The 11985-nt window shown below is 48.4% G+C and overlaps 4 protein-coding genes across 4 annotated transcripts; all 4 read left to right on the forward strand.

The window, feature by feature from the left end:
• Positions 1–2156: 2156 nt before the first annotated feature.
• N7532_001366 (uncharacterized protein) lies at positions 2157–2763 on the forward strand (the record flags this gene model as incomplete). Its single annotated transcript, XM_056613860.1, has 4 exons — positions 2157–2162; positions 2216–2296; positions 2376–2514; positions 2573–2763. The coding sequence occupies 4 exons, from the start codon at positions 2157–2159 to the stop codon at positions 2761–2763; spliced, it is 417 nt and encodes a 138-aa protein (XP_056478901.1).
• Positions 2764–4806: 2043 nt separating this feature from the next.
• N7532_001367 (uncharacterized protein) lies at positions 4807–7490 on the forward strand (the record flags this gene model as incomplete). The annotated part of the gene is made up of 4 exons (XM_056613861.1): positions 4807–5241; positions 5302–5886; positions 6027–6893; positions 7305–7490. The coding sequence occupies 4 exons, from the start codon at positions 4807–4809 to the stop codon at positions 7488–7490; spliced, it is 2073 nt and encodes a 690-aa protein (XP_056478902.1).
• Positions 7491–8181: 691 nt separating this feature from the next.
• Positions 8182–10061, forward strand: N7532_001368 (uncharacterized protein; the record flags this gene model as incomplete). Its single annotated transcript, XM_056613862.1, has 2 exons — positions 8182–8189; positions 8243–10061. 2 exons carry the CDS (start codon positions 8182–8184, stop codon positions 10059–10061), a joined length of 1827 nt encoding a protein of 608 aa, XP_056478903.1.
• A 55-nt stretch (positions 10062–10116) lies between these two features.
• Positions 10117–11553, forward strand: N7532_001369 (uncharacterized protein; the record flags this gene model as incomplete). Its single annotated transcript, XM_056613863.1, has 3 exons — positions 10117–10389; positions 10460–10763; positions 10826–11553. 3 exons carry the CDS (start codon positions 10117–10119, stop codon positions 11551–11553), a joined length of 1305 nt encoding a protein of 434 aa, XP_056478904.1.
• Positions 11554–11985: the final 432 nt, after the last annotated feature.

Consider the following 11985-nt stretch of genomic DNA (forward strand, 5'->3'; position numbering starts at 1 on the left):
CGGCACCCGAGGTGGGAGAACAGCCTCACCACGACCAGCAGGCTCGTCGACAGGTATGGAGCTTGAAACAATAAACCGCATCGTTGCGCTCACACACCACAGGCCAAAGAATCGAGTGTCGGACAGGTAGCAGAAAAGGTTGGGATAAAATTCAAGCTCTACGAAGATGGGGAGTGGCAGCTCACACATACGCTCATGGTAGATGCTTCAGAGCCATCAGAGCTGAGGCGAGTAGTGATCAAGTATATGCGGAAAGGGTATGGGATCTTTGATAGCCAAAATCGAGCACTGACTGCTCAAACATGCTTTGAGCGAGTGACGTCTGACGGGACAATCCTGAGTGGGAGGTTGTAAGGGAAGGGCAGGACAGGAAGCAGACAATAAACGTAGCCGAGGCTAATGAATGTACCAACGCGTCTATGGCAGCTCAGAATGTCTGGCAGCAGGGGGTGCTAGCCATCCATTGTGCCAGCGTTTGCACGGCAGCCCAGAGAATGCCTAGCACGGACATCGAGTTAGGCGGAGGGCTGGCTGGAATAGGCGGTGTTGGGCTTCACCGCTGGCATACTGACCACATATGGGCGCGTTCTAACAAATCCACCTATATCTGTTCCGTCTTCTATGGTATACAGTGGCGCTAATAACTTACCACCGTAAAAGTACTGCGACAAGAATAATGCAGGTCACGTACCCACCATTTTTCAATAGTACCTCGTAAATAATGCAGATCACGTACCCACAATCCAGACCAATTTTCAATAGTACCTCGTAAATAGTCGATCTAGCGCCGAAGCCCAATTTATCCAAGGCTTAGGCGATGTGCCGATGATCTGTCAACATGCAAACTCAAGCGGTCTAGCGATGTTTCAGTGACACCTCACCACATTTTACATCAGCTCCAGAAGGAGCGCCATATTCCGGATATCACTGCTTTTAACCCACTTATAATAGCCATGGTTGTGACCGTCGTGATCCATCCGCGACGATCTGTCAGATTTCACAAGGAATGTGCACGAAAAAACAGTACCCTCTTAAAATGTTAATGAAGCTCCGATGCAAAGTCAGTATATATTTCGATTAAGCGATTTAGTCTACTCTGGTCTATTTACACCGGATAGAATATCATCTGAATCTCTGGTTCCTGTGCCGGAGTAGTGATTGGTGAAAAGGGGGGGGGGGTACAGCAGAAGAGGAGCTTCCAATAGTGCGAACTGTGGGTCAAATATATGCCGAGTAGTGCGAAAAGATCGTGCTGATCCCTGTGGGGCTCTTCGTATATCGTTTCCTTCTAATATATTGATCCGCTCCTTCACGTATGAGGACACAGCGATCATCGCCAACGCAAAGAATGAACTAAACCATAACCAATCACCGGCATTGCTGCAGATGCGTGAGACACGGCTGTAACCTTTGAACACGCTAACAATGACGGTAACGAAAGCCCGCCTGCAAGAGCGGCAAATGGTATAGACACTTGTTTTCGCTTAATTGAAGTTTATAAATCTTCTGAATCGGATCTCCTAGCATGTATTATTGCATCCACTAGATCCATCAGTTAGCTTGCCCCACAATTCAGCTTGTACGCATGGTCATCACCTCCTGGATAAATTGCTGAGCTGAGTTGATTGCCAGCTTCTAAAGAATTCGAGAACCGCGCTACTCTGACAGTAGTGCTAAGATATAGATAGATTAATAATAAATAGATATATCCGTAAAGTTAGCGAAATCAATACCTTATAAAAGAAGATTACTTTATACAAGAGTTTATCGAAACCTTAGACTTGGGTGCCAATTTACTTAACCCAACTTAGCCTACCAGGTAATAAAATATCAATTATATACAAAATAAAAATTACTCAATAAGATAAACAGCAGCAGGAAGATATATTTTGAGTTTCAGATTCAGCCAGCCATGTAGATATCTGTGCCACTGTGGAGTAAAATCCACGATCTAGTTATAGTTATGGCTATCATAATTATTAATCTGAGTACTTACCCTCTATCTTAATATATACGTGCCTGCTCACCGCCTAAAGCTGTGTTATATAAATCTAACGTCTTCCCCTCTACCATTTCCTACATCTAAGCTATTGCAAACCTCTATCCTATATTTTATACTCATTACATCCACTGAAATCGCACGCTATAAATAAACCATGAAGGTAAAGAATCAATACTTCGCAACAGCGAGAAATGCTGCTAATAGAGTGTGTAGTTCATCTCTGTTATCGCTCTCCTAGCCCCCGCCGTCCTGGCCGCCCCTGGCGAGGCCTGGATCACACTCCTCAAGGAACAGGTGTGGCCTGCCAACTACTAATTACAATTTTGAACCTCTATTTGGAAACCTATATTAGCTAACTAAATATCGCTAATAGTGCAGTGATATGTCGGAGCAGTGTGTTGATATTGCAAAGAAGGCCCATCAGCCGCTTCATGATATTGTTCAAATTACACAGGCCATGCCGACTTGTACCCCAGCCTATGTGGAATGTATCCAAAGGCTGGACTCTTCTGGTATGTGTTCCAGATTCAATAACTCACTCGTACCTGCAACTGGCTAACCGCAGTCCAGACGTTCCTACTTTTCCTCAGCCAGGCGCCACTCAAGGAAAGCTCGTTAGATGCCTCGAACAAATTGCGCCTGATCATATTAAGTACTTTCTCGACAATGATCGCGCTGAGACACCGATTCCGGCTAGCCAAAACTGTGCATTGCGAGAGCTGCACCGCGTAGCGCACGTTGAACTGGGTCCCTTGGCATAAGAATAATAGCTATTGGGAAGATTGTCAGGGACCTCAAAGCTATATAGCTGGGAATAAAGCTGGATGATAGCATTGATCGGCATGTTTGACAGTCTGGAGCTGAAAGCAGTAAAGCAGGTGGTATTATTTTGTCCGGCATTAGTTTGGCTTGCTCGCCGAGCCTTAATAAGGATCGCCGTACTGATCGTCGCGATCGCCATCGTTGAATCTGAAATCTCGTCCCAGTGCCGCCGGACTCTATTCCCGCGCCTCCTCACCGACTAGCCACGTATCTCTTTCGTAATCTCGTATACAATGCTCTAGTATCTATAAATATGGTCACACCCGCTACATATCGAGTGCGACTACATCATATGGTGCTTGTAGGATGAAGAATTTCGTCCCGGGCTGCAATTATACATTACCTAAACACGCTGGTATAGGGCAGCTCGATATCAAATTCCACCGCTTTGCTCTTATAGATTCTTTCTGGAACCCTCTTTGGAAACACATAATCATGCTGCAGTTAGACTGCCACTGACCTCATAGTCTTCTTGCATGACAGCTCTGTCTCGTGTCTTTATCAACATGGTGTTTATGGTCTGACGCCGCTTTTGTATGCAGAAAGATGTGCACGTGAACAGGTTGAGGATGAATTTCTCGGTGGTGAAGACAAGCAAAGGACTCTAGAGTTTTTGCGAAGGTTGTAGGGAAGCATATTTATGGAAGAACAGATTGAACATTAAGGATTACATGCTATGCGATGGCTTTTGAACGAGCTAGTCTTACATATTCAACAGAACTTTACCAAGATTATTAAAACTATATATCGTCGCAGGAAACCATTCAGAAGTAGCTCCGAAACTACTACCAGGCAACGTGGTGATGATGGCTAACGGTGCCGCTGGGCCGAGCTACTCTGAATGGGGGCATTCGGGCCTGGCTCGGTGATCTCGGAGCCATCTTGGGGAGTCGTGGCGTATTACATCCCCGTAAAGTCCATGAAACTTACACTGGAAACGATGGCCGACGTCTCAACCGAACTGCTCAGACAGATCAACTAGGGCGAAGGTGCCAGGATCTAGTATCTTGGCTGAGTGACGCGACCGGATGTTCGGGCTGAGGGCTCGATCCTGATCGAATTCGTCAGCCCAGCCGTGGCCAACCGTGCTATCATCACCGGTTAGGTATGGGGGAAGCAAATTCACAATACGTGGCGTTTCTGCCGCGAAGGACGGACGAAGCTTTGCAGGAAATGCCAAAAGCCGAGGCATGTCCAGTCACGCTGTTCCAACGTCTTCAAATGTGGCCACTTTGCAGTCGAGCACCTAGGTATAATTTGCTTTTTCTACACCTGGTCTCGCCGAACGTATTTGAAGCTGACTGAATGAGCAAACACGCTTGCTTGGACTAGGTATGAGTTGCGCCGATCAAAATGTTTAGGCTTTCTTTTTACACCCAGTAGGTCTTGGCACAGGAACAACGAGGCAAGCTAATGCACCACCGTATGATATTCTGGTTGCCTTCGAGCGCCTCAGCTGCCCAAGGCCGGAGAGAGACGTGTGATGCAGTAAGAATGCTGGGCTATTTAGTGCACATGTGTGGCGCAAGGCAGAGCGTACTTTAGGAACTGGCCCATAAATAGAAGTACCTATATGGAACGAGCCCCAGCCTGTACTATGTAGCACAGTAGGTATATTGATGGAATACTTGGGGTATATAATCCTCAAGTACATGCCGCTGATTTCGACTTTGAAAACGCGCCCCCCAACCCCCTAAAGAAGATGACACGATGAACACCGTCCGATATTATAGTAGCAATATTCCGGCCATTGGGCCGCGAGCACGCGAGCCAGCACACGAGGAGGACGCGCTCCTTGAGCCTCCCAATGAGCAAATTCAACATGATACCGACCCAACGCCGGTAAATCCAGCAGCAACGCAGCAACCCAAGAGCAAAGAGAATCCATCAGTACAATAAACCCAGGCGAAGATGAAGGGCCCCATACCAATGAGTCTACCAAAGGCTCGAGCCCGCTTTGCTACAAATTCGCCAACAAAGCAATGCTTGGCCAATACGTCCCCGAGCTTGACGAGGCATCACCGCGGTCCAAAACACGGAAGAACGAGGCATCCAAAAGAGCGAAAATGGTCCGAAACCAGTTGATCACGGCAGTCGCTGTCTGTATCACCAACATAGTTGTGCTTGTTTGTTTCTCTGTTCTTTTCCCTCCAGACTCACTGGGTGTGGGGACCTTGCGCATAGGTGACTGCACCGACATTCGAACAATCGATAGTGCTGCACACGTCTTTCTCAATATCCTATCATCTCTTTTTCTGGGTGCCGGGAGCTATTGCATGCAGATCTTGGTGGCTCCATCCCGACGGGAAATGGATGCCGCACATGCTCGTGGAGTCTCGCTAGACATTGGGGTACCGAGTCTGCGAAACTTGAAATACATAACAAGAGGCCGCATTCTTCAGTGGCTTGGATTGGGGGTACTTTCAGCATGCTTGCATTTGTTGTGAGTTCTGCTTTGTGACGTTGGGTCAATGAAGACCGCTGACCTTGGGCGCGTGTTCACTTCTAGTTGGAACTCTGTCATCTTCACTTCGACACCCGTTGTTAGCTATGCCCGAGCCATTCTTACAAGTGACTTCCGAGAGGCAGGTAGAGACTGGTCTCTAGACCCTTTGCCAGCGGTTCTTAACGGTAGGAACTGGGCCTCAGTACATGCTCTGTACGCTGAAATGGACAACTTCACGCGACTGGACAAGCAAGGTTGCATAGATGCCTACATCGATCCGCTCACTTCCAAAGGTTCACTAGTTATTGTCGCCGCCAACATCACATCCGCTCAAAATAACAACAACACTCTCCTCCACGGCTGGAATACCGGTTGGGATGTGTGGAGCCGAGCACCCTGGTGGATTTGCGAAGCTTATAACCGAGACGAGATGACCTTGTTGTGTACTAGCGAGTGGGCAAACACACTGGTAGATGATTGGACGGTTTTTGCATGGACACAACACAAGGATCCGGTTTGGCCGTTCAGGGTCCAGGTCGATTACTGCATAGTCGGTGCTGAGAGCGACATTAGTCAACAGTGCGGCTTGCACTATGGAGTGCAAGTACTCGCTGTCGTGAGCGTGTGCACATTGATACAATGCTTTTTCATCTCTGTGGTCTGGCTGGCATCTCGCTCGACCTCAGGATGATCCAAAGTGGATCGAACTATGGTTTTGATGGGTGATGCCGTTGCGGAATATCTAGAGCGTCGCAGCGATCTATCAAACTACCGGTCTGTGTCCGTTTACCCACAAGTCTGGAACCCTCGGCATCGGATTTCGTGGTTCAAGAGTGTGAGCAAGAAGGTGTGGGCAGTATCACTGTTATTGCGAGTGCTATAGGATACCTTCGACACTGTATTAAAGAGCCTAAAGCTGACTTTGGTAACGCTAGGTTCATCATCGGGATACTCGCCCCTTTGGTAGTTCTCATCCAAGCGGTGGTATCATGGAAGGCACGAGGCGTTGACTTAACTCTGCTAACCATCGCCAAACAAGGCTTTGGCGTCAATGCTGGATTCCTCGGGATGAACAGCGAGAAGGGAGACTACAGTCTAATCACATGCGTGTTCCTTGCCAACATTGTCCAGCTTCTCGTCAGTTTCCTCTACCTTCTTTACAACAATATCTTGACACGCCAGCTTGTCGCCGACCAGTGGGTACGCTTTCTGAGACCAGATGGGAAGAAGCCACTACGTGTCTCCTTGCCCAGTGGCATGCAACGATCGTCCTACATACTCTCACTACCCTTGACCTACTCAATTACACTGATGATTATCATGATTGTCTTGCATTGGCTCGTGTCTCAGAGCCTCTTTGTGGTTCAGACCATCGGCTTCGACACTGCAGGCGAGCTGGTGCATTTTCCATCCTTTAATGGCTCAGCTGTTGGATACTCACCGCTCGGAATGGTCTTGGCAACCGCATGTGGAGCCATCATGATTTTGGGTCTACTTATTAACTCCTTGGTACGGGGGCATGAGAACGTGCCAGCCGAATTCCCAACCTGGGGATCCAGCAGCGCGCATATTGAAGTTATGTGCCAGAGACCAGATCAGGATATTGATGCCCACTTGTTTCCTGTTAGTATAGGTGTCGTTTCGGACACTTCGGCGGGCTCAGATTCAGATAGTCTATCTAGCCTATCCAGGATAGCATTCTCAACACAGGTTGGTTTGCAACCTCCTGAGGATAAAGAGACTTATTTACTCCCTGTAGCCCATAGACCTATCTAGGTAGCTAGGGCTAGCCACTTTGATTCGAACTTCCTTGCTATTTCCTTAACAGATCAAGAAATATTTCTTCTTCATACTGACAGTCTTTTGACAATTCAGAACACAACACAGCCTTCCCATTATGTCTTCTAATGCTCAAAAGTCTTCTACTTTTAATAGCGCGATGGCCTTCGGAGCTTCTTTAAGCAGTTTGCTGTGCTGGCGTCAAGTCCTGAATCCTAAGCCGCGTCTGTCATATTTGAAGAAATCGATCATCAGCGTGAGCAAATCCACGCTAGAGATGAAGAGCTGAAGGAAGCTCAAAATGAAATCCTCGATCTGAAGGAGAAAAAGCGAGTCGCCATTGGGGAAATGTTTGCAGCTAACCAGAGCGAAAAGGCAAAGCAAAAAGAAGCCCTAGATCGCGTCGACTTCCTCAGTGCATCGAGTACCTGCCTAGCTTGATTCCAGACAGGAAGATATTCTGTAGCTCTATGGGTACCTTCATGTGAGTGTCGAAGTTTCAGCTCGCACTTCATACGCCAATACGTACAGCGGGCTGCTATCAGTCTGCAAAACTATTTGTCTCAATTGAGGCATCCGGACGGCGGCCCGGACAGCTGAAATATAGAATTTTTTGGCGTGGTTCCCGAATCTTTTGATCTTCTCCGAAGATCTCTATAGTCAATATAGTTCGTTGTGCTCCTCCATTCATGGTAGCTACTGATTCGTATTTGGTCAGAGAGAGATAGCTCTACAGAGATCCCGAAATAAGTCCGAGAAATGATCGTGAAAATGTGCTCTTCTCGGGTTGCTTGTCAATTACGCCTTACTGCAAAGAAACGGAGAGAGTCTCAAGCCTCCATCAAAGAAATTCTGCGCAAGGCGATGGAAGGCACTCAGCAAATAAATTTGCAGAAGCTCCGCCAGTCGAACCTAGAAGAAAGTTTGTCATTATTTCATTTGGTACATACATTCAGCATTCTGTTTGCCTCGGAGGGAAATGCACCACTATACCTGGAGCCAAGGGTCGGAAAGGAGTTTTTCGAATGTGGGCACATTTATCCCGAAGATTGTCCAAAGATCTGCATTTCAAAAGAGGCGAGTCTGTCTAGCTGCTTGTTGCTAGAGTCCATACGGTGAAGGAGAGGACTGTATGCCAACGTGAGTTATGTCGAGCCTTTTCTATTAGGGCAGTATAAGCTGACAGAGAACAGGTCTCGTCAACGAGCCTTCTGCTGCACACCCGCAAGTGGTGAATCGCTGTTCATGCCAGTTCCTTTGGAGTATCTGTTTGAGAATCCCCCAGAGAATGCAGATGACCCCGACTTCAATCTCTCGGTAGACGACACCTGGGGCACTGGTGACACTCAAGGCGATGCTGATGAAGAGCCTGAAGACGCTGCTTTTGGATTTGTGGTTATAACTGCCCCTGATGAGGTTCATGTCAGCTTGGATAAGCGTGATGGCTCGCCCTGGGAGTTAATGGACTGCCCCGACAGCGATAGCGAAGAGGAGCATACTATCCGCATGATCTGTACCGATTCCTCCGCGGACAGCAAGTGTGACCACATTCACCGTGGAAAGGGTGCTCCTGGTACCATTCTTCAAATGCCTAGTCGCTGTGGCCCCGGTCGATATGCCGTCGCAAAGGAGCTTAAGGAGTCCTATAACCAGAGTCTCCCGGGTCATCTGAACAAGCGTGAGCTTGAGGGCAGATCCGTCTACGACTTGACCTTCGACTACGACTTCAAGCGTGTCCCTCGTGATTACGGCGATGCCTTGATGCGTATTGACTATAGTAACCAGCCTGGATACTGGGACTCTGTTGTCGACAGGCCCGCTAGTGACTCCGAGCGAAAGGCCAAACGCGCAAAGCGGGATGAAACAGGCTATCACAAGAACCGAAAGCGCTATCTCGAAGATGAATGGCGTGATGCGTATCATCATGGTGGTATGGAGCGCCATGAGGTCCACAAGCGTTGGTTCGGTGAGGATATCCTCAACTTGCTCGGTCAATTGATCACTACTGGTGAAGCCGAGGCCACCAAGGAGCTCAACCATAAGGTCAATGAGAAAGTCGAGCTCCTTCTCATCGATCAGCAGTTCGGACCATGCCCTGTTGGTGGAGCCCAGGCTCAGGCGAATATTCGATCATCCATCACAGCCTCGATTGATGTTGAGACCTCTTTCGGTATAACCATTATCACCACCCTCAAGGAGGGCATGGATCTCAGCAGATCCTACCTTTACTTCAGAAACGCCGGAGAGGTTGAAGCTTGGTTTGAACTTGACGCCGTTGCTTCTCTGACGTACTCGACCGGTGATATCAAGCTGCTCGGTCTCGACGACTTCCCCGGCGCAACCTTCCGCGTGCCTGGAGTTGTTACGGTCGGTCCGAACCTCGCAGTCTATGCCTCTGCAGATGCCTCGATTGTTCTAGCGGGACATCTGGAAGCAGACGTTACTCTCGCATCCTGGGAAATTCAACAGACCTACCCTCAAAACGATGAATACCCAGAAAAAGCCCTCGATGAGCCCGACCGTGAGGCTAAGACCATTGGCAAGCCCCATTTCGATGCCTCTGTCTCTGCCAACGGCGAGATTGCCTTGCATCTGAAGCCAACTGTCAGCTTTGGAATTGACTTCGATGACCGCTGGAAGATACCCCGGTGTTCCGTTGATCTTGTCCTGGATGGATATGTGATCGGACATGCGGAAGCTTCCTACTCACTCAACGGGGACAACAGCTGCCCATTCAGCTATGGTATTGATGCTGGTTCAAAGATGTACGCTCAGCTTGACGCCCCTGAGGAATTTGGCGATCTCCGAGTCACGCTCGCAGAGGTGCCCAGGAAGCAAATCACGCCTTCAACCTGCGTTGGTGAGAAGGGCAAGCGAACTTTGCTAGGCTATGAAGCATACAATTCTTCCGTGGAAGACTCTTCCTCGCGTAGAAATGAATACATGCCTATGCCTGTTTCTCATTCCATTGCCAAGCGTGACACACTTACCCTTGGTCACGATCGCCGATGACTTCCTTAATTGCCCTGGTGAGGGTGGGGGAAAGAATTCTTGCGTGATGTGCTCAATGTACGGCACGAAAGTCAGTGACAGCGATGACTCGAAACGAGATGTCTCTTCTCTGTTCGGCCGTGACGATGATAGTGGTTCTTGTCCTATCTACCCATCCCCAGATAGTGGAAAGTGCTACGATACAGATTCGTTCCTTTTCGACCGCGCTTCTGACCCACAAGAGCCTAAAAAGATGAGTCTCAGCTTCTATGATAACAACAAGAAATTTATATATTTGAGGTATCCCCGGTGTAACGCAAAGAACGACGGGCCGACGGGTGTGGCGAAGGTATGCCTTGATTGTTTATTTTTTCCTCTTCCGGTTCAACAAGACGCAAATACTGATGAGAATACAATAGTGGTATCTTCCCGAGTTTATGCTATCCAGCTCACAAGATATCAACGACAACAGAAGGTGCTCGGCAAAGACAACAAAGGAGAACTCCGTCAAGGGAGCGAACAATGCATACCTCATTGACGGCAATAGCAAATTGCCCGCGAAGGACTTCCGCACGGAGCACGTCTTCGAGGTACATCTGGTCAAGCATTTCCTTGAGTGGGTGTGCGGAGGAAAGGAATCCAAATATGGAGGTCTTGGCGAGGTTCCTTTCCCTAAGAAATGGACACGTCCTGACTCGACTTGGTGCTCGGAGGTGTTTGGAGGTAAGAAGGCCAGGGGAGTGTGTGTAGCGTCTTGTTGATATTAACTAATGATATCTGTATAGGTTCTAGTGGCGGAATGACTTGGTCGAGAAATAATGGGCCCAAAATGAACTGGGTCCAACATACCGCTGAATTCCTCGGAAATGGCCAATCGCTTGACCTGCTCGTCATGTATCACGAAAAGCCCAACGGAGTCAAAGAGGTTATTACCGAAGGAAGGAAGTCTAGCCTCCCTAAGGACGACCCCAGCAACGGTTACATCGTTGAGCCAAAAGAGATAGCGGACAAGGTCATGATGACTGCTACTGTTTGGAACTATCTGCAGGAATTTAGCGACAAGTGGACCAAGCCCAGTCAGAACATCGAATTGATCTCGGACGAATTCGACCATGAATATACCCGCCAATATTCCCAGAACAAGCCAAACGGACAGGCCCTCAAGCCAGACGATACCCCCCGGGGCCTCAAACACTGGGGTCTGCGTACCCTATGGGCCTACTGGATTGACAACCATCTGGCCAAGATTGAGCAGATTCAGGCGGATTGGCACAAGACCGCTAAGGACCAGATCAGTTCCATAAAAGATAAGACGGACCCGAAAAAGACAGACGCTGTCGCGAAGAAGTTCGCAGACATCACCATGACTACTGGAGACGCAGCAGTGGGAAAATTCAAGTTCCCAACGTCCAATGCGGGTAAACCGCTTCCTGGTACTGCGACAAGTGCATCAAATGACGAAAGCAAGTACGGAATGTGGGGAGGCAACCAGCTAGGAAAGCTGGGCCTGTAGTAGATTTGACGAGGCCACCCGAGAAGTACCTAGTTGCAGCTGTAAATTTAGTCAATTTCTGACTATAACACTCAATTGATTTTGTTGCTGTTCATACTAGTAGGGCATGCTACTGGGCAGTCACCTGACTTTATGTCTCTCTCAGTATATTAAGATTTCCACCTACCAGTGGTACCACATTCAATCTACTAGTACACACTTGCACATTCTCTCCTCCATACTACCTACGTACCTCCTCTCATCATGCCCGGATGCTCAACTTACTTGGTCGATTAGCCCCTGTGTCGATCTTCTCCCTGCTTACGTAACACCCCTCCCCTCCATTTAAGCCCGTCGCTCCCCACGTTTACTTCAGTAGTCTCTTTCAAACCTGTTTTCCTCATCAAAGGTCGCTGCTCATTTGCACCAACCATAGCCCCAGTTGCAAGATCT

The sequence above is a fragment of the Penicillium argentinense genome (genome assembly GCF_028826775.1).
Source record: "Penicillium argentinense strain IBT 30761 chromosome Unknown utg000002l_segment0_segment0, whole genome shotgun sequence".
Lineage (NCBI taxonomy): Eukaryota > Fungi > Ascomycota > Eurotiomycetes > Eurotiales > Aspergillaceae > Penicillium > Penicillium argentinense.